A 23500-nucleotide genomic window follows, 5' to 3' on the forward strand; every position below is an offset into this window, starting at 1 on the left:
AAAAAAAAAGAAAAAAAAACACTATTTTTTGTGACACAGTACAAATTCTGAAAAGAATAAAAGAAACTCGTAAAGCACAGTAATATGCTTTCTCCTCTGCTGGAGGGACTGTGAAGCCAATAAAGGAGCAGGCAAAAAAAGGACGAAACGGGGCAAAGGAAAAATATGCTACACACACAATTTGTAAAGGTTTCAGCAGAATAATATCTCCCAAACCTACAGTTAAATCCTTTATGGAAAAACCCTCAGTTCTCCCAAACCTACAGTTAAATCCTTATGGAAATGCAGAGAGGGAGCCGTTCTTTGTGTCTTTATTCCTTATGACACGCACAGGGAAATACACCCTGCAAACTCCTACAAACGTTGCTTTGAAAAGAAAAAAGAATCTCATGTGCTTGTTTTATTCCGAAGGAATAAGGCTACGAGGCTACAGAAAAACGACATTCAGCACAAACTACCATTCGCTTGAGTGGTTTATTCTTTTTCATTCTGGGGGAATAAACAGGAAATCATTCTTTTAAAGCAGTCTTTCCTTTTGTTCAGTTAGTTTTAATTCACATATTAATCAGTGCAGTCTTGACGCAGATCACCGTGTGCACGGAGCCGTCGCCAGTGACGTAGCACAAGGGGTGGGTGTCTGCGTGAGAACCGAGATCAAGTCGCTGCAAGGGGATTCAGTTCAGACACATTCTGTGCAATGAATGCTTGTCAACTGCAACCACTTGCGCAAATACGGGCGTGAATCATCTGTTGAGAAGATGACAACCGCGCAAAGTAAACTAAGCTACTCGCCTTAGAAATAAGCGAAATAAGTAGGCTATGGCTAGCAGGTGAGTGGTGTCATTTTGAAATGAATCGATAACACTACGTAAACACGGGGACTGTGGCTGCCTTGTAAAAGAACGTATCGCAATGCCTTCCATTTCTTAAGGAAATATCAATCGTTTTTACAACTGTCAATTTATTATTGGTAAGAAAGTAGCCATCATAAACATAGGGCGAAGCGTAGCTTTTATTTCTATTGCGCATGTTCAAGACCGTGGTGCATTTTGGGTAATGTAGTTTCGAATAAGCGGAACAGAAAGGTTAAAGCGAAAGGAACTACTTAATCCAAATGTCTGTAACTAACCAGGTCTGTGTTTAAATTGATTTTGCTAATAAATAAATAGCATAATGTTGTATTCAAGACAAGTTTGTAATTTTACCAAGTTACCTTAATTTCAGGTGAAGGCATGGTGAAGTATGTCTCAAAAAGAGGACAAGGAAGCACAGAAAGTGTAGGTATTCAAACTCTATTTGCTTTTGGAATTGAAAAATAAAAGACATTATTTTTCAATTGATTAGCTTCTTTACATTATCCCAAGTTTCAGTTTGAATCAACCTTAAATTAGCTGACATTTGTCAACCAATAAAAAAATAGAATAATAATACAGTAATTCTAATGGTCTCTTTTTTTACTTGCATTTTTTTTTCTCTATAGTTCGCATGAAACAGACCTGTACGTTGAGGTCCCCTCAACATGCATTCCCATCGTGTACTCTCCTCAGTACAACATCACATTTATGGGCCTTGAGAAGCTCCATCCCTTTGATGCTGGCAAATGGGGAAAGGTCATTCACTTCCTTAAAGGTACTTTGAAAAGCACCACAAAAAACAACAAAACAAGATTAATAAAACCACTGTTTACTGGAATATATACATAATATGGGAAGAAGGGGAGACAAAGAAGAATGAAAGTTAAAGGAGAGATGAGGACACTGACTTTCTGTCTTCGACTGCCAAAACCTCATGTCAATCAGATGAACCAGGAAAATATAATAAATTGCTTTCTTTTAAATATAGTGCATACATTCCCTTGACATAGAAGTGTCAGCATTGAATGTATCCAGTGGCAAAGCAGCTATAATTAGGTAAGGTGTTGCCCCTCTGGGAGTGTCTGTTGTTTCAATGCTCTGGCTTTGAAGTGAAGGTCAGGGCTAAGGTGCAGCTCTGGCAGTGCTTCAGAAATAATCAGGGTCTTTATGTGAGTACATCCTAAGAATTAAAATTTTAAAAGGTTGTGCTAATGAATTGAAAGCACGTTTGGCATTTACCTGATGAACCGTATGCAATAATTCACAGGATTATAACCAATATTTGTTTCAGATTTCTTTGTGGAATCATATAGTGTATTATATTTGAATTATATGTGAAATATTTTTGTTTTATCATATGTTTTCCCTGTAGAGGAGCAGTTTCTGACAGATGACAACATAGTGGAAGCACGGGAGGCTACAGAGGAGGACCTGCTTGTTGTTCACACTAAACTGTACCTGAGCAAACTGAAGGTACAACAGCTGGCTTTCCACTGCTGTCTTACCACCAGACTGTGCCTTTAAACATTCTGTCGTAACCTTACATTCACCACACATCCCTGCGCACATCACTCATAGCACTGATGGCAAAAAGTTACGTCAAGACGAAGGAGGGTCTCTCATGCAGAAGGAAGCTGCACTTCAGCTTCAGGGCTGGCAGATGTTGTTTGCAGATGTTGTTTGAGAACAAAATGATAAAGACAGCAAAAATGCTGTCTCAGACTGCAAGAAGTGTGTGCTCTAGTTCTCGCCTGAAGGTCCAGATTCAGTTGCATCAATGAAACCCAGTGGATTTTGATGGACGGCTCACTGCCAAGTTCACGCTTGACTCATCTGCTCCTGAATTAGCAAAGTAATGTAAAGCAAAGTACAGAGCACAGTGCATTAAGAGTTCTTTAAATGCACGTCTGTTTGCATGAAGGTGAACGCTTTTGCATTCACACAGTATGTTTGGCAATGATGCATGACTCACTGCTGTGTAGTGTTAAGTAGATAACGTACTCCCATTCTCTCTGTGCAGTTTGAAGGGCATAGGCTGACATTATCTGTAGCTTGTTGTCACACACTTTAAAATACGTCTGTGTATTTATTCTCTCTTCCTTTGCTGCATGCAGAACCATATCTTGGAGGGCTCAAGAGAGGTATCACAGTTCCAATGTGACTGAATCTGTTTTTATATATATCTATTTTTTACTTTTTTCTCAATACAGTATCAGGAGTTAGTAAACTGCTCACTGCACTCCTTTAACATGTTGCCACCATTTTGCATTTCCATTTAGAAGCTTCCTGTGTCAGATACTCCTCTGAGATCTTGATGTCAATTTCTCATTTTTTTTTTCTTTTTTTTTTTACCCATTATGTATCTGAAAAATTTTTGAGCAGCCCGGAGTTATTGTGGTTTCTTTTGTCTGCTTTTGTTTTTCTCAAGTGTGTTACGTGCAGCAAAGACAGTCAAAATTGTCCTTTTTTAAAAAGTTGGTGTGTTCATGCTTGTTGACCTTTACAGTGGTCTGCGGTGGTTGCTACGATCACAGAAATCCCACCCCTGCTGTTTCTGCCTAACTTCCTTGTGCAGCGAAAAGTGCTAAGACCCCTGCGCACACAGACGGGTGGGACCATCATGGTATGTGCACTCTCATTTGTGCTACAAGCCTTACAATACCTCAACCTGATTACGCACACACATTTTCACACACAAAAACAGACAGTTTAACTCTTTGTATAGCAATAGACAACAAAACATACATTTAGAAGTTCCAGTTCCTTTGTTTTAAGATTGAAATTCTCTTTTCAAAAACTGAGAATATCTAAAGCAAGCGCAAGTGGACCAATCCAATAATATAAATTTTAAAAAAATGCTTGATGCTATAAAAGATTACTTTGCATTTATGGAGGTCTATGAGTGCCAATATTACATAGGTAAATGCATCAATAAACAATAAAGTGTGTCATTAATTATTAAAAGTAAGTGGGTGGGACTATCTTAAACAAATGGTTGGTTTGGTTTGGAGGTCTGTCCTTTCCAACATGTACATTGAGTATTAGCAGACAACATCGAAGCAGGTGATGCGGAACCTAAATATGTAGTGGGAAAAGTGGAGGAATTTATTGAGGTAGTATAGTGAGGTAGTATTCTGATCAATATCTTGAATGGTAGTGCCATGTTGATGCACACACAGTGTCACAACTGAGGAGAGTTGGAACAATGGACACAGAGGGTTGGGAAAACGAACAGAGTTCATTAGGAGAACATAAAGAGGATGGTCAGGAACATGCCACCACGCCTCATGCTCATGCACACCTCTCGTGCTGCGGTGTGCTTCGGTCTGGGCTGCAAGACACCGCTGCACGCTTGTAAACTGCCCGCTTGTCAAGTCCTAAGCCTTAGAAGAGTTGAAGAGAACGTCCCAGATCACTGGCAAATGAACGAAATGAAACTCCTTGTGGCTATGCATGATCCTGTATGGCACAAATCCAGACACACTACATAAACCGCACAAACTAGTCACACAGGACCTAGAACCCTTGGGCTTCGTGTTGGAGAACAGCTCAGTACCCGCTCGTCAGGAGCTGCTGGGTGTCACAAACATGCCAGATCAGCGTTTCAGAAACTTACTTTGATGGTTCTTTGTTGACTGACAGATGGAAGGAATTAATTGATGATTCGCTGAATGTGGACAAATTAAATAAATGGTGAAGTATTTCAATATAGTTAATTACTTTACTTAACAGACGCTTTTATCCAAAGCGACTTACAAGAGGAAGACACCAGCAATTCTTATTCGGTTTGTATAGACTTTCAGTTACAAATTAATTATGTCAATTTTTATGTCATATTTCATCAATTAATAATGTTTTAAATCATTCTTGACATTTGCCTGTGTTCAGTAAATGTATTGTTGTTATTATAATAAAGTGAAGTGACTGCAGGATATGTGTAGAGGTTATATAGGTAGCAAAATCACATAATATCATCGATCCTGCTTTGAAGAGCTAAAAGCAGTTGGTGCTTTTATTGCTTGTGTAGTAAAGGAAGGAAAAAATGGCTACATAATGTCAGAACGGAACATCATGTTAGAATTCCCAATGTTCGTGCCTACCACCAAGCAAAGTAAGTTCATACAAGATGCTATTTAAATGTTCATTAGAATCCTAGTTCTTCAGTCAAAAAAAGGCCAGCTGTGATCACCACTGCATCATTGTCAGTAGCGCTGAGTATCTAATGATGAGGGAGAGTGAGAGGGAGTACTACAGAATAAGAGGGAGGCATATATGGAGGGAGCGATAATTCTGATGGAGAGTGTAATTAAGCCCTCCCGATCAGCCGCGATTCCCAGCACAGCTAATTTACTGCCCATCTCACTCCAGCGCTGCCTTGGTGTGACACAGCATTTGTTGTCTGTTGCTGATGGCGTGTGTCTAATTTTGTCTAGATTGCAGTGGTAACCCGTGATTGACCATTGGACAGGATGGGGGTTTTGGGGAATTGAATGCTTTCTAGAACCCAATCAGAATTGATCTACTGTATAAGGGAAATAAAAAAAAGTGTATGTAAGAGTTTCAAATTATTAGGACTGTCAGTTGATTAGTAATAAATGAATAACACATGAATTCTTGTGAAATATTGTAGATCTCCTTCATCCATGTCATAGGTCAGACCCCTTCAAAGTCAAAGTAAACTTCATTTTACCAAATAATAGTACACAGAGAGATGAGATTGCAAATCTTCAGGGATTTACAGTATGCAAAAATACATATTTGCATTTATTCTATTAATATATTTTTCTTTATTTATTTAAAAGTTAAATATTTAGAAATTAATCACAGCAAATTACATTCGCTTTTGCATTAAATTAGTTCTACTAATTAGATGAATCTAAGTACCACACAGCACACACTCATTCAATGTATTTTCATTTGTGATGCAGAATTTATTGCATTATGCAATAAATTGTACTTTTTTTGTAAATCGCTCCATTAAAATTTTGGTTACTTTTGCTGGATACATTTTTTTAATACATATGGATTAGATGAGATGGTCCTGTTCGGAATCCTCTGCGCTATTAAATATACCCAAATGTGTGAAAAGTTATTGCCAACTTTCCAGTTTCTTGCTTGTGTTGTGGAGCTTTCGGCCAGTACTTCATTTAGGCTGCATATTGAGAAGGCAAATAGAAGGTCCTGTCTTGGGATTAAGAGTTTTACTAGCATTATTGTAACAAAGGGACAAACACAAGACCTGGGAACTGCTAAACGGCTTTCTCGCCAACCTAACAATGCTCTTCAGTCAGCCAGAGTGTGCATACATGCTAATACGTGTTATTACTATGCGATCAGTGAGCAGGACATTATTGGCTTTTGCACACATCATACACACAGGCAATTTTCCTGGCTGTCTCAGCTTTAAGCAGTTGGTGGAGTGCAGAGACAATTGGAGTGTGTATCACATTTTTCATGCAAGCAGAAGCGATGCGATATCCTGCATAGGAAATGTTGCAGGTAAAGGATAATAATAAAAATATTCAATTAAAATAAAGGCATGCGCTTTGGGTTTTGGGTTTTATTGTTGTCCTTCGGGGTCCTAGTACAATCACACCTGCCACATATTTCCTGCCATGGAGAAAGTGTAACAGATTTAGGTGCACCCACAGTGTTTTGGACAAGGAATCCTCCCACTGAGATCTGCTCCCAGGGCAGAAGCGGCTTCCAAACAGGCTCCTCCCTATGCAGGGCCATGCACCATCTTCATTCAGAGGGATTAATTCCAATAAGGCTGTGGGCGAGTTGGACAAAACAGGCTGGGCTTTCCTCCCAGGATGAGTCGGTCCTCTGACCTCATTTCAAGTGCACTTTGGAGGAGGCGGGTACCTGTGCTTGTAGTTGAGATGCCAGCCCTTGAGTGTTGTTTGCACTGGTCTGTTGGCACTGATGATTCTCCTCCGGATGAAAGGGGAGAAATCATCACTTGTCTTCATGCTGAATAATTTACAAAGAATTAAATCGAACAAGCAGCTCACAGTACTTTATGAAGCAATGTGTTCATTGAGTAAACATCATCAATAATTATGGTGAATGAACCCTTACATTTAGTAATTCTTTTGTTACCTGTTAACGTCAAAAATGATTTTTGCTATTGATAATTGCTAATTTGGTAAACCCTAGGATTTCAATATAATAAAATTTACGGGTAGTTTAACTTGTGTGTATTACTTGTGTGTATTAACTAATATGTGTTATAATCATGCATATGCAGCCTATTTTCTAGATATCCAGATAATTCCACTTTTTCTTGTAACAGAGTCAGGCAGTGGGCTCTTTGTAAACCTTATCCAATTTCTTTTGATCACTAGATTGTGTCACATACATCGGCAGGGTTTTTGGAACCAAAACATACAGTTGACATTTTATTTATTCATATTCTAAAACATCAAATGGGGTAAATAATGAGCATGCTGTCTCAGTGTAGTGGAAGTGCTCTATCCCCACTGAATACTGGTGTTAGAGTCGATTTGGAATCGCTTCTTAATTTTTGAGATTGTATATGAAACATCCGTTCTGAGAGCATTTATTATAAATAGCATGAAATAATGTAACATTAGTTCAACCAAATTTTCTTATTAATTCATAGCTTGAAGTGCAATTATTATACCTTGCTTTCTGTAAATATATTTTTCCTTTAGGCAGGAAAACTTGCCATTGATAAATGTTGGTGAGTTGTTATCCATGTTTTCTTGTTCCAGTTTTTAAATGCAGCACACTCTGCATTAATTTTGCACAACAGTATGCCTACTATTTGTGTAAATAATTCAGATAAGGTTACATGTTGCTGATGGACAGTGTGTGCATGATGCTATATACAATGTAGCTGGTGTGGAACAGTGTACACTGCACTTTTACACAACGCTTGAATTAAAGCATACCCAGTGCTAGTGCAATTTTCAGCAAATGCCCTAAAGGTCTGATCTTATTGATTTTGACAAGAATGACATCATCTACCTGAAAGCATTCATTATTCAGGACTGATCCATGTGTTCTGATTTATGCAAACTGGGAGAGTAAAGAGGAGCATTCGTCTTTCTGTGTTTTGCTGGTGCAAGCGTTTCTCTCTGGGATAACTAATAAAAAGCATGCAGGTTTCTTTTTAATGTATCTCAGCTATGGATTGATTGATTTCAATCAATTAAATCAGATAAAATCCTTCAGATCGTATCTACAGGCAATCCAACCATCTGTCCAATCTCCTGCAAAATGCTCCAAACTCCTGACCTTATTCCCTTAATTTCTAACATCATAAATGGTTCAATTACATCTGATCATGTTCCAACTGCCTTTAATACAGCCATGGTTCTTCCAATCCCACCGCTGATCCTATAGACATCAACAAGTACCGACCAGTGTATCTTTTCTCATTTCTTCTTGCTTCATCTCTTCTTTCTAAAGTCCTTGAGCACTGTGTCTGCAGTCAGCTATCACTTCATCTGTCTCAGAACAACCTCCTGGATCCCAACCAGTCTGGCTTCAGAGCAGGTTATTCTACTGAGACGGCCCTTCTGTCTGTTTGCGGCCAGATCAGCAAAACTGATCTGTTGTTATTCTCCTTTACCACAAGGCTCTCCTGTCTATCCGCAAGAGACTTGGAATTTGGGGCTCACCATGGCAGTGGTTTGCTTCCTAGCTTCCTAGTCTTACCAATTAACTTGGAAAGGTTTCATGACTGCTTCATGCAGAGTCTCCACTGGCGTCCCTCAGTGCTCGCACCTCTTTTTTTCTCCCTCTATAAAAGATATACAATTAATATTCATTCCATCAGATTCTTCACCACATCAGGATCTTGCTATCTACCTGGAACCTGGAACACTCACATATCGCTCCTTCTGCAACTGAATGCAACCTTGGAGTAACTATAGACAACCAACCCTCCTTCTCGACTCACACTAATCTTTCCTGCTCATGTAGATTCTATCTGCAGCACAGCACATGGTGCACACAACGTCCTCTGCCCTTCGGATCGGGTTCAAACCGACAATTTTCTGATTATGGGGCAGCTTCCTTAACCACTAGGCCACCTCTGCCCCTACCTCTGCCTCTTGAGTGCCATCTGACCTCTACAACTAAAACAGAGTGCAGCAGAACAACTGGTTTTCAACCTTTCAACCACCACACTTCTATGCTTTCTCCACTGGCTCCCAGTAGCAGACCACTTCAGATTCAAAATACTGATGCTGGCCTACAAAGCCAAACATGGGGTAGCACCATTCTACCTCAGAGCCCTTATTATACCTCGCACTGCATACCCGTATACTCCAACCCTCCAGTAGCGCTCACCTGGTCCCTCCTCTGCTGAAAGTACAAGGAAGACACTCTCTGTGGTGGAAGCGTGGTGTAAGACTGCCCCTAGGTCCAGTGGTGGGCAGTGGTGGCCTAGCGGTTAAGGAAGCGGCCCTGTAATCAGAAGGTTGCCGGTTCGAATCCCGACAAATTTCACTGTGTGCACTGTGTGCTGTTTATCACAAGTGACAATCACTTCAGTTTATAGGTGGTGGAATGAACTTCCCCTCGAGGTTAGAACAGCACAGACCTTCCTCTTTAGACAATAATTAGACTGACTTTTAACTTTTTTATAGTCTGACTTATGTAAACTACAACAGAGTGAATTAAATGGTTGTATTCATTGTTGGGGTCCATTGATGGTAACATGAAAGTATGTTGTAAGTTACTCCGGAGTAGGGTGTCTGCCAAATGTTTTATAGTAAATGCTTTTACCACAATTTAATCTTAGCAATCCAAAATATTGAATTTATTGGATCAGCATTTGAAGGTAATTAATGCCACCATAAGTCTTTATTACAGGAGGGGTTCTGTTTATTAAAGGGAGGCACAGGGCATCATGGGTGGTGGAATATGCTTGACCTCCAGTGAACACCCCCTGGTGTTGTAGCTGTTACATTAGAGAACAAACACTATAATTTATTACAACTAACATACCTATTACATTCAATAATGCCACTTAAAAGAGCCAAATTATGTACGCTGTGAATAATTCATGGGTCTTATCTGAGGTCTAGTCTGTCTGATAATACAGCATTATATAAATTATCTTTCTGCCTCAGGGGGAGGTTTCCACCACTGTTCAAGTAACAAGGGAGGGGGCTTCTGTGCTTATGCTGACATCACTTTAGCTATCAAGGTAAGAAAGATAATGTTATGCTATTACATTTTTATGATGCTCATGTCCCTCCACAATAATGTCTTCTATAAAATAATGTAGCATTTTAGTGACATATGGTATCCAGTGTGGGGTACATTGAAGCAGCGGTTATGGGTTTCCTCCAGGTTATCTTGTTTCCTCCTGCCATTCAAAGACCTGTTAACTAGGTTGATTGGTGACTATAAATTTATCATAGGTGTGAGTTAATGGCGTGTGTGCTGGTATGTTAAAAAAAAACTCTTCCAAGAAATCTAGCAAACCATGTCTGTTGTAGAATTGCTTATTGCACGCAGGAAAAGGCTTAATAAAATCCATAAGAAGAATCAGAAATGTACTGTGCCATGTGATTTGATTAAACTCTCATTATTCTGCCAGAACTTTTGTGTTAAGGAAATTCTGTGTGCTTTATTCCACGTCTGTGCCAGTTCTTGTTTGAGAGAGTAGATGGAGTCGCCCGCGCCACCATCATTGATCTGGACGCTCATCAGGTGAGCAGCAGTCATTTCCACCTCCACTGCCAATCAATGATGCCGCTGAGGAATTGACACTGTAGACAACATAATACCTCCTGTTTAACACTGCTGTCAACGAGACCAGCACCACTTACCCAGTGCTTTTTCCAAGGAAAAGGACCACTATTTCTGTGACTTGTATATGAGTTGATTTGTGATTTGAGATTGGGATCAGTCTTTGATGGCTAAAATGTTACTACTGTCATTATTATTTGAATTAGCATTTAAATCAGGCACTGCTTACTAACCCCACTAGTCTGGATTGACATCTGATTATTTATGTTTTTATAATATCAATACTACTACTAATACTAAAGTCAGTCGTCATAATCTTGTCAACTTTTCTTCTCAAAGTATTATTAGTACTAGAGTAGTATTATTAATATTGTATTATTAGTCTTTGTTTTGTATTAGTACAAGTATATGTATTTAAACATTTGAGCAGTCATTACATTTACATATTCATAATTTTTCATGATATTTCATGATTTTTCTACAGTCTGTTTTTAATGTGCTTTTCAGTCTTTTCAATTGATTTGATGAACCTTCAGTAAGCAAAAGGGCATTTGCATTTGTGGAAATTCAGGGCCTAAAACAGCATCAGTTTACCTTAATGTCCCCCGAGGAAGAGTGAAAATCGAGCCTGAAGAGGCTCCCTCGCACTCATGTAGTAGAAAGGACTCAGGCCTGGTTAGGAATAGGATTAAGGACATGGAAGCAGCATGTAGCAGCCAGTCTGGTGTGCATTTTCCTTTAAAACCCCACAGAGTAAACGGCTCTTATGCGCTTTGTGGTCTTGTGTTCTGCAGATTAACTGCACGGGAAAAAAGAGGCCATCTCTCTCTGCTCTTCTTATGTTTCAGTTGGAGGAAGTGCTTGAGCATCTGAGAGTGCAGTCTGGGATATTTCCTGACAGACAGTCTGCAGAAGTGCTGAAACATTAATCGTTTTAAATGTACAGGGAGTGCATAATTATTAGGCAAATGAGTATTTTGTCCACATCATCCTCTTCATGCATGTTGTCTTACTCCAAGCTGTATAGGCTCGAAAGCCTACTACCAATTAAGCATATTAGGTGATGTGCATCTCTGTAATGAGAAGGGGTGTGGTCTAATGACATCAACACCCTATATCAGGTGTGCATAATTATTAGGCAACTTCCTTTCCTTTGGCAAAATGGGTCAAAAGAAGGACTTGACAGGCTCAGAAAAGTAAAAAATAGTGAGATATCTTGCAGAGGGATGCAGCACTCTTAAAATTACAAAGTTTCTGAAGCGTGATCATCAAATAATCAAGCGCTTCATTCAAAATAGTCAACAGGGTCGCAAGAAGCGTGTGGAAAAACCAAGGCGCAAAATAACTGCCCATGAACTGAGAAAAGTCAAGCGTGCAGCTGCCAAGATGCCACTTGCCACCAGTTTGGCCATATTTCAGAGCTGCAACATCACTGGAGTGCCCAAAAGCACAAGGTGTGCAATACTCAGAGACATGGCCAAGGTAAGAAAGGCTGAAAGACGACCACCACTGAACAGTCAAGACTGGGCCAAGAAATATCTCAAGACTGATTTTTCTAAGGTCTTATGGACTGATGAAATGAGAGTGAGTCTTGATGGGCCAGATGGATGGGCCCGTGGCTGGATTGTTAAAGGGCAGAGAGCTCCAGTCCGACTCAGAAGCCAGCAAGGTGGAGGTGGAGTACTGGTTTGGGCTGGTATCATCAAAGATGAGCTTGTGGGGCCTTTTCAGGTTGAGGATGGAGTCAAGCTCCACTCCCAGTCCTACTGCCAGTTTCTGGAAGACACCTTCTTCAAGCAGTGGTACAGGAAGAAGTCTGCATCCTTCAAGAAAAACATGAATTTCATGCAGGACAATTTACAAGGAGGGAAAACAGTACACCTCTCTGAACAGTGTCTGGGAGGCTGTGGTTGCTGCTGCACGCAATGTTGATGGTGAACAGATCAAAACACTGACAGAATCCATGGACTGCAGGCTTTTGAGTGTCCTTGCAAAGAAAGGTGGCTATATTGGTCGCTGATTTGTTTTTGAATGTCAGAAATGTATATTTGTGAATGTGGAGATGTTATATTGGTTTCACTGGTAAAAATAAATAATTGAAATGGGTATATATTTGTTTTTTGTTAAGTTTCCTAATAATTATGCACAGTTATAGTCACCTGCACACACAGATATCCCCCTAAAATAGCTAAAAATAAAAACAAACTAAAAACTACTTCCAAAAACATTCAGCTTTGATATTAATGAGTTTTTTGGGTTCATTGAGAACATGGTTGTTGTTCAATAATAAAATTATTCCTCAAAAATACAACTTGCCTAATAATTCTGCACTCCCTGTAGGAAATGTTTTGCGTTTGGGTAGATTATTCAGCCACAGCTGTGTTATACAGACACTGTAACCTCACAGAGTATAAGGCTCTGCAGTTGCCAAATCTCTGGGGAATGCACCATGATATAATGATAGGGGAACTGTAACTCAGTGATCTTATGGATTTCAAAAAGCAGATCTAAGAACTACTATATCGCTGTCCTCAATCAATACCGGCAAGGGCTGTGAACTTTTTTTTGGAGTCACACACACACTAAAAAAAGATTTTCACCTCTGGTGTCACAGGCTTTGTCTTTTTCTAGCATCAACTAGGTCATCAGCAGCGATTTATTGTCTTTCACAGATTCTCCTATCACTGCAACTCTGCTGCTGGCATGGAGCTCAGTCTCCTGAAAGATATTGCTTCATTTGGTCTTCCCCAGGTCCAGAATACCTCACAGTTGTTCATTTGGGTTGAGGCTATTCTGGCTGAAGGTTCATATCGTAAGATTGCCACGATGTTCAGACTCATCAAACAGTTAGTGAAGCTGTGGATGTAGAAGACACGGATAGAAATATTTTGCCACTGAATAAGAGACAGAGCTAGGCAAAATTACATAACCTTTATTTAGCAGATGTTTTTATCCATAGTGATTTACAGTCGAGGATAACCTTCAAGCTTCAGGACAACAGCACACATAAAAGCGCTATTCTAAAGGCACAATGTTTAAAAGTGAATAAAGTAAAAGCCTGCAAAGAAAGTGCAGGCAAATATAAGTCAGGCGAGCAGATGCTCTTGGAAGTAATTATTGAAGATATAAAGTTGATGAAGCTGCTCTGATGGTGCTTTGTAGCACAATCCCAATCCATCCAAACCACAGAGAAGAGCCGTCTAGACTGGGATTGCCTTGTGTGTAGGGTCGGCAATGCCAGTTAACGTTCAATGGCTAAACACAGTAGACTGGATGGAGTTTACACCTTTAAGATTTATTTCAGGTAGATGAGTGCAAATCCAGACGTCATATCAGATGACCATATCAATAAAATATCAACCCCAACATGAAAGCAGTGGGCAGCCATGAAAGTGGCACCTTGAGTGTCTTGAGAGTTGAACCCGAAATGTTTTGGTTACCAGTCTGCTTCCTTAGCTGCATTCAGATTTTCACCATCTTAATTATCTTATCATGACATAACCTAAACACATCTTGCATAATTCAAATTCCAGGGCTCAAATTCCATTAATTTTAAATTGAATTAATCACCATTGCATATCACCATAGCATAATTCAAATTCCAGGGCTCAATTTCCATTTATTTTAAATTGAATTAATCACCATTACATGACCAACAATTTGGTCATATTAATTACACCTGTCATAGTTCTTGTGAAGATTGTGATGTGGCTTATATGGCATATCACCCAAACCTCCAAACAACCTCAGCAAAGACAGCTTCTGGTTAATGTTTTTTGTAGAGTTCCTGTTCTTTTGATGTTCTCTTTTTCTCTCAGTATATACTGTAGCATTATCTTCTGAGAATATAGGAATAGAGATGCACAAACAGAGAGTCAAAATCAAAAGAAGACTGTAATTATATTGTGAATGTGGCACATTAGACCATCTGCCTTTCTTGAAAGTCTTGAAGATCACCATCTTATCTGCCACACATCATTTTGGGTCATTAGAGGAAAATTATGCTTTCTCTGAAAGTTTTGTTTTTCTGTCTTAATGCATGGCAGTTTTGCTGCTCTTTTCTTTGCTGTCAGGGTTAAGAGGAACTGCTTTTCTGCCATGTGCTTGGGAACGGGGAGCCTGTGTGGAAATATAGATATTACATATCGTACATGAATAATGCATGAGGTAAATGGAGGTGAAGTTTGGTTAAGAAGAGTTTGTATTATTAAGTGTATAAAGTTAATAATAGCAAAGCTATATTTGCAAAATTTGAGGTTTGAATTAAATATGTGAGTTGGACAGTGTTAGGAGGGCATTACTGCATAGGCGATCGTGAAATGTTCGAGGCCGTAGACGCAAAAACTTGATTGTGTTTACATCGACTCCAGAATGTGAGATTTCCTGGTATTTGGCTGACAGCTTTTGTTCATAATTATGATCTTTTGCTTATTGACCAAGGCGTGAGGAACAAATCAATTCTGACAGAGTAAATAATTCATGAAGGCCTTGCTGGGAACAAACGTCCATGCAAGCATATAGACGGGGGAAAGTGCTGCCTCAGCTTGGTTTGTTGCAGTTTCGGGGCAGGAAGTACTAAGAGGCCTCCAATTAAGGCCCAAAAATGATGACACGTGATTGCAGGCAAGGTTTCTTCTTAGGGTGACCACTGAATTTATGAATGCTCAAGTGTGTGCTTATGATTAAAACATGACAGCCTGTTATTTTGGCAGAAATTATGACATCTAAACAATAACAGGCTACAGAGTTATTTTGGGTTGACTTAATGTGAACTCCATCGCACATGGTCTGAAAGGTCTTAAAATGCCTATTCTGTTTAGACAGATGCCATTTAAACACTGCCACAGGAATTTGACCTTGTGTTATTAAGCTGAAATGTTAACTTATGCCAAAAGAAAATATATAAAATATTCACTATTCATTACTGTGCTTTCATCATGACTAAGAATCAAGAGCTGATCTTGTCCAGTAGACTTTGCCCTGTGATTATAGACTTTCAGTAGAGCGAAAGTACAAGGAAATATGTGATAAAAAAAGAGCAAAAATGCCTCAAGTATTGTCTGAAATGGTAGAAATTGCCAGTGCACCAGTCCTGCAATTTAATTGTACATTATATTCACAAAATAATTGTGCACTTCTTTTTAAAAGATTGATAATTCCCCTTATAATAATTCCACCTATAACAACCACAAAATAAACACAACACATAATGGCTGAGGCTCTCACTCAGACCAAGACCATGACTACAACACAAAACTAAAAAAAAAAAAAAAAAAAAAAAAAAGATTGGTGAAGCGCAAACCGCATCTTCCCTCTGTCAGACCGGTTTTGCTGGTTAACACAGGAACCCGGAACACTGCTGCAGGCAAGCCTAAATAGGAGTGACTCCAGGTGCGGGGAATCACGGGGGGTGTGGACTGCAGTCACTGTTCACCAGGTGTGGCTGGATCTCGTGGGATCTGCCGTGACACACAATGGCAATTTTATTCAATAGAATAGGGTCATTTGAACAATTACATGGAATTTGAATGGAATCTATAAATTTATTCACCCATCCATCCATCCTGTGAATTCATTGATCCTTGCATCAGTTCAGCAATTAAAGAGTTCTGTGTGATATTTGTGTGTCCTTGTTTGAGTTTCACCTTTTCTCAGATTGTATTGTTCCACTGGAGATCCCAATCTGTTTTTTCCATGTTTTGAATTGTATAATAAGATCCTGTGTGTTAATTCAGGCACTTTTTAATGCGTTACACTTCATACTATATTGATGTCTGAACATTAAACTGTAATCTTCCTTTTTAAATAGTTTCAAAGTTACTTTGCGGCGTCATCTTCAAAGTCAAAAAATGCATGAGCCCCAGACTTAATATCACAGTGAACTGTGACCACTAGCCGGGCAGTGAGCATCATTCAGACATGGTGGCGTTGAAGTCCTGCAGATGACAGATAGATGAGGGATCGTGAAGAATGGCACACTCCACACACCACATCCGTTCATGTTGGCCACTGTGTCAATCAAAATGTCCGACACTAAATAAACACATTGAAGACTTGTCATCAGATCTGAGAGAGAGTCTGTCATTATATATTCTAAATATCGTGCCTGCTTATGCAAATGCTGAGAAAACATAAATTGCATGAAGCAGGAGAGAGACAAGCCACTGCAAAAAGTGTGGAAGACACTCGGGAGCGGAAGCGTTCGTATGTCTGAAGTATTACAAAATGCTGTCTATAATTGGTAGATGTAATTATCGAGCTATGAAGCTAGAAGAGCTTTTGCTAATTTCTCGTGCTCTTGCTCAATAATTAGCACATCAGCACATTTGTTTCAGCCTTGAATATGTAACTCCATATTTAGTGGCGTTTTCACCACTTTATTTTCTGGAATGTTCCATTTTTTAAAAATACATTTATTTAATAGCGGCTTGAACCCATGTTCTAATCACCCTGCTAGCCTTCCTTCTGTTCTGTGTTTAAGGGAAATGGACATGAGCGAGATTTCTTGGAGGACAGACGGGTGTATATAATGGACGTCTACAACCGCCACATCTATCCAGGGGATGGATTTGCCAAAAGTGGGTACTATAAATCTCTCCAGATTGTATTAGTCCTGATAAACGCTGCAGATTTATTTGGCATTAATAAATGCTTAAAGCTCTGTGCACACATCGTATAAAGGTCTGCACTCACTCATCACAGACACACACCCCTCCATCCTGCAATGAAAAATGAGGATGGGAGACCTTTGGTGACCTAAAGGGGGCAGTGTTACGCATGGCTACAGAAACAATGTTTCATCCTGTGCATACCCACAGTATGAAAACTCACTCAATAAAAGTCACTCTTGCTCATTACAACCTTTGCTCTTGGTGAAAAAAAAAAAGTTCATTGATTTTTTTTTTCTTTTTAATATCAAATCAGAAACTTTGTGGCAGAGGTCATTAACATATCATAAAATATAATTACTGCAGTTCTGCACGCAGGTGAGCCATTTGTATTCTTGTCATTGACAAGCTGTCGCATGGACTGATTAACTGTTAACTGTTTGAGCAGAACTGAAGCACGTTAATAAATGATTCCAAGACGCACATTCAGCTCTTGCTCGCCTTTTGGTCTCTTCAATTCAAGTCTCTTATATATACTTTGCGGCATACACTGTCATTGTGCGATAAGTCGTGTGGTCCGTTCTACTCTTTGTGTTTGATTTTTTTTTTCAATGCACATTTCTGTCTGTGCCTTTTTAAGAGTCTTTAAAGAAAAAGAAAAAAAACGACTTAATTTACAGTCACTTCTTCCCCCTGTCTTCATTTGTGGTTAAAAGCTGGAAAGACTAATTAGGGCGCTGAGCTTGAAAGGGTGCAGTGTGCCGTATTGTTACTAGTTGTTTCGGGATGGAATTGGCAAAGGCTTCCAGTAATAAAAGGCTTCGATTGCAGGCTGGAAAAGTGGGGCTGTGTTTTAGCAGCTAAGCACACAGATGAGTGAGAATTTGACACATATTGTAGCATAATTATGTAAACTGTATAATGATATATTATTTAAAATATTTTATATAATGTTACTTCTTCAGAGGTTCAGAATATGTACTGGCAGAGATGTTCCACTCCTTGGCTTAAAACAAGGGTCTCTGGTCTTATCTGTAAGTGCTTGAAAAGACCTTTAGATCCATTTTGATGACTTTTCAGCAACTCAGTCCTCTAATTGTGGTGACAACCTGGCAACCTAGCCTTTTCTGGGTGAGATTGGCATACCCAGCTTTGTGAATAGATCTAAGAGATTGTCTCCTGCTGGCGACCTAACAATAAATGGGGTATCTGGCCAGATGAGATTGGACGACAAGAGTAGAGAAAAAAAAGCACTTTAGCTTGAAGACAGACACGTGGAGCTGTGAATTGGACGTTTCTTCTATCAGCACAACGAGCTGCTTCTGCAGGGCAGTGTCTATTTCCTGTGGCTGAGTTGCCTGATAAAACCTAGTTCTTTCTACAGGAGCGATTAAGAGGAAAGTGGAGCTGGACTGGGGCACAGAGGACATGGAGTATCTCCAGAAGGTGGAGCTACACTCAGAAGGGGCTCTGAATGAGATCAGGCCAGACATCGTCATCTATAATGCTGGGACAGACATTCTGGATGGAGATCCTCTTGGAGGGCTGGCCATATCCCCACAAGTACGTTCCCAAAAAATCATCCTCCATGACTTTTGGGATTCAGATCAGAGTTCTATAATTTTCAAACTCTTTAGGCCTTTTAACTAGGCATAATATCTTAGCAGCCTTTCATCAAACGAAATTGGGCAATTAATTTGGAATTAATTTTATCAACCCATGCCAAAAACCAGCATATAATCAACAGATCATGTTCAAATAATATTAATTTTTTGGTATTTGGGAGATAGACAAAGACCAGATAAATAATGGGAAGATTCTGATTATATAAATAAATGCATACAAAATGTTCTTTTATTTAAAAGAAATCATTTAAATTTCAATATTGCATGCATGCATGTATACACGCACACACACACAGCTCCTCTTTATTAGTTAGTAGCAGCATATCAATGGTTAATATGAGGTAGGATGTCTTTTTCATAACTACCACATCATAACTATCATCACTTGCATCTCATTCCAGCCAAGTGACAATATATAAAAGCAAACCGATTGGTAACTGGTCTGCTTTAGAAGCTAAAAAGCTCTGGATTGTATGATTTAATGACTTTGTGTTTGTGACGGTGACCTCATGAAGTCTCGACTGTTTGGGTGTCAGAGGGCCGCCCACCCTCTCCATCGGGAGTTGACTTTCCATCTGACCTCTCTTCCTCTAACAGCATGAAGAACCCCTCTGTTTCCAGGTTCAGATGTCAGGGTGTGTAAGAAAGATGTAAACATTAGGTCACCCTTTCTGCAGGACCAGGGGAAATACTGAGTGGAAGTGTTTTTATGTCAACATGGCTGACATTCTGTCTCACTTGTGCAGGGCATTATGAAGAGGGACGAAATCATTTTCAGAGCGGCCCGCAGACGGGGAATCCCTATTCTGATGGTCACGTCTGGTGGGTACCAGAAGAAGACCGCCCGCATCATCGCCGACTCCATCCTGAACCTGCACAGACAGGGCCTGATTGGGGGTATAGCCTTGGATGCAGCTGGGCCTTCGCTGCAGCCAGTCGCGATGGGCCAGTCGGTGTTACCTGCAGCCACTGTCAGTACAGTTTGACTCTTTTTATATGTGGGTTTTTGGGATTTAAGACACACTGTATTCCTAGTGACAGGAGTGATGTAATTTCCTTTCTGTTTTGACAGTCTTGCATCCCTGCTACAGAATTACGCTATTCTATTCTAATTGCCAGGATTTCATGGCTGGCCTCACTTACACAAAGCACATCTTAATGTTTGCACCTGATGATGTAGGAATCCATAACAGTTTAATTTACCATTTCACTGAATAAATTCAGTCAGGCTGTTGGCATTTAGACGAGCAAGGCCCAGAACAACTAATGCACTGTCTGTGTGCTGGTTTGTGTTCTTATTATCTTTGGATTATGGTGCAGCATAAACCGATTCTCCTATTCAGAGATTATATATTTAAATAATTTTATTTATAGCATTGTGAATTTATGCAATGCTTGTTTGCACATACAAGAATGAATTAAAAGTAATATAATTGTGAACACTAAGTGAATTAAATATTTAATGAAAATGTACACAGTACAAAAAAGAGCATTTTGAGGTTTTTTTTCATACTTATTCATTTTAAAAATGAATGTTTTTCTTAATTGTTTTTATTTTGTTATTAATATTAATATTATATTATTATTTTGTTTGTACCCTGTTGGACGTGTGCTGACACACACACACCTTACAATGGAAAAGGAAGTGGAAGTGTACCTAAAGAGATTAAAAGCCTAGATTTATTACTTAGCCGTTCATGGTTAATTCATGAGAGGAGCAGTTCATTGATGAGATTCCCTTCTATTTCAACCTCTATATCACACCCCACCTAGATGGCATTCAGACACGATTTAATTCCTAATCCCATATATCCCTGTATGATGGCAAATTCATTTGGAGCTTGGCTAAACACATTGCAGTCTGCAGATTTTAAAGACGAGCACAGCTGCCCGCTGTATTTTTTTTTTTTATAATGAAGGGAACGCTGTGTGAGAATTTAAGTCTTACACTGAAATTAATCTGAAAGCAACCTGCAGCTCTTTTCACTCTAGTATGCTTTTATAAAAGTGTGGCTTTAACCCTTTAAATACAAGAGGAATACAGTATGTACATTTTATTAATGCAGTAATGGATATGAACACTAATGATCATTAAACCAGGGGCCAGTAGTAATGTATCAACTATTGCTTAAGTGTGTCTTGCGTGTTTGGAGAAATGGTATAAATGATTGATTATATGAAAAACATCCTGATAATCATGAGGAAGTGCCATCCAGGCTAGCTCAATAAAATTATCTGGTACACAGCTTTTTGCTGTGGATCCATCTGCCATTGATGATCAGATTCATACAAATCTAATGGGAGGATCCCGAAATTCTTAAATGTTCAGACATGGGATGTGCACTGGAGACTCTTGTGTTTTTTGGGAGGGCTAATGGCTCCCAGAATGAGATCTCTGTCTCATCTACTGCATTGGCTTCTCTGTCTGTTGTCATTAGTGGTGTGGCTTTTAGTGGCTTGAGGGAACTAGGTAATGGCCTCTAATGAGTGTGGGTTGTGCTCTCCTGTGTGGTGCACTTTCAGAAGGAACAACATGAAAGAGTTCATCCCCAGCCTTACAGACCACGCTCCGTACATTCATGAGCAGGCACTATAAAGTGGCCATATTAGCAGCGTGGGAGCTAATTGGGTCTCTGCTAAGATACACTGACTTTGATGAGGGGTCTCAACAAACTCTTCAGACCAATGATATCCAAGATACCAACAGTATCGTCCATTAGAACCTCAAACCAAGAGGTCTCCTTCTCTCAACTGTATCTTTTTATATATATTTCTTTTATTGACATATTGTTCTGCAGGAAATCATAATGTCATTCACTGTTCTATCTGCCTATTAAAAGAATTGGAATTGTTACCAAATATGATGTGCTTGTTGATAATTTACTACTGTAGGCACTATTCTTAAACTTAACCAGTGTACGATCAAATGTGTCCTTGGGATTATCATAAAAAAAACATTGATGCGTATTGCGTACCATAATTCAGAATGAGGAAGTAACATGACTGGAAGTAGTGACACATTATACTCCCCTCATTTTAAATGATGTTTCTAAAAGCATCATTAAAGATCATGTTGTCCGTGACAAGCCCTTAGTCTTCACACATAGTCTTCAGGTAACTACTAACAGTTCTTTCTTGTTTTATGTATTTACACTTCCACTCAAAAGTTTGGATGCACTTTTTTATGGGTCTTGCATTTTTGACATTATAGATCAAAACCGAAGACACAAGACTATGCAATGGCACACATGAGGTTATGTAATGGCTGTGATGGCAGCATTTCTCTCAACCACTGTAAGTTAGACAACGGGGATGGTTTTCCAACAGTCCTGGTGTCTTATGAGTCATGTTAATGAGCATTTCATGAAGGGAAAAGAAAGCAACTGAATTCTTCAATATGGCCTTTATCTTAGTCTCCGTAACCACCACAGAGTAGATGTGTTCAAACTTTTTACTGGTCCTGTATATGAAGATGCGCTTTGAGTATAGTACCCCTTTATAGTACCCTTTTCATCTACTATATGTAGAAATTGACATTTATTTTATTGTATAGCAATTGCTGAACAAGTGTAAAAGAATGTGATAAATGGTAATGGCCATCGTTTTGCTGAACATCGTCCAGAAATGCTCCAACATATTAAATTAAGAATTTCATTATCCACTCAGCATGATTATTGGTTAACTGAGCGTTTGTGATTAGGTCACTGGCCAGGCATTAAGCCTGAAAGGTGCCCAGGCAGTGCAGCAAGGCGGTGGTGTGTGAACCTCAGTATGGGTGCTGCAGGAGTTTTCAGACGCACAATTTGTGTGTATTTGTTATTTTAAATGTCTCAAATTCTACTTTAAAAAATGTCAGACAAAATCAAGTGCCATGGTACCGGGCCACTGTTGCACAAATGTATCACTATAAATACATATTTCTGTACAAGTTGTACAATGCCACCGTCTGCCGCTGCTTCTCTGAGGCCCTGAATAAAGCGTTCAGACCACCTACACAAACCACCAGATGAATCCTAGTCCCTAGCAATGAACAGACATCACCACAGTAACAGCTAAAGCCTCAGGGATCTTTAAATAGACCAGGAGCATTATAATGGAGATGCAATGTACACCATGACACTGGACTAAACAACTACTCTGCACTGTCCAGTACCTCCAAACATGAACAGATGCTGTATACTACCCTTCTACTAGCAAGCTCACTCTACAGATTATCAGGGACGAAATGTGTCCACTGCTTTTAACCCATCACCCTTGGTGAGTATTGATCAGCCATGAAAGCCGGGGAGCAGTGTGTGGGGACGGTCCTTTGCTCAGTGGCACCTTAGCCACCTTTGCGGTTCAGGGATTTGAACCAGCAACCTTGTGTTTCAGGGCTACACCAGATGATGCACAGCATAACTTTGCCTCATTGTCCTGAGACAGAGGAATGGGAGTGTAGCCAAGTATGCCATCAAATTCTGCCGTGCTTAGCATGGCCTTTTACCAGAGCCATTGCAACACCATCAAAGATTAAATGGTGAAACAAGAGTGGGGTCCCTCCCTTTACGGGGTCATCACCCTGGCAACAACTATAGACCGACAAATGACAGAATGACAACATGGGCGCCGAGACCACCCACCGGCAGCCTGACCTCAGGCATTATGCACCTTGTATACCCCATGCCCCAATCCAACA

General features: G+C 39.6%; 1 protein-coding gene across 1 annotated transcript; it reads left to right on the forward strand.

Annotated features, from left to right (window-relative positions):
* The first annotated feature begins 616 nt into the window (after positions 1-616).
* Positions 617-21681, forward strand: hdac11 (histone deacetylase 11). Its single transcript, XM_028998522.1, is given in 13 exon segments — positions 617-830; positions 1225-1277; positions 1481-1629; positions 2227-2327; positions 2969-2995; positions 3361-3477; positions 7535-7558; positions 7560-7563; positions 9965-10041; positions 10488-10550; positions 17071-17167; positions 18582-18760; positions 19569-21681. Coding segments are annotated over 12 exon segments (1113 nt in total). The 5' UTR covers positions 617-830; positions 1225-1242; the 3' UTR covers positions 19809-21681.
* The last annotated feature ends 1819 nt before the right edge of the window (positions 21682-23500 follow it).

This window comes from Denticeps clupeoides, chromosome 12 (assembly GCF_900700375.1).
Source record: "Denticeps clupeoides chromosome 12, fDenClu1.1, whole genome shotgun sequence".
Lineage (NCBI taxonomy): Eukaryota > Metazoa > Chordata > Actinopteri > Clupeiformes > Denticipitidae > Denticeps > Denticeps clupeoides.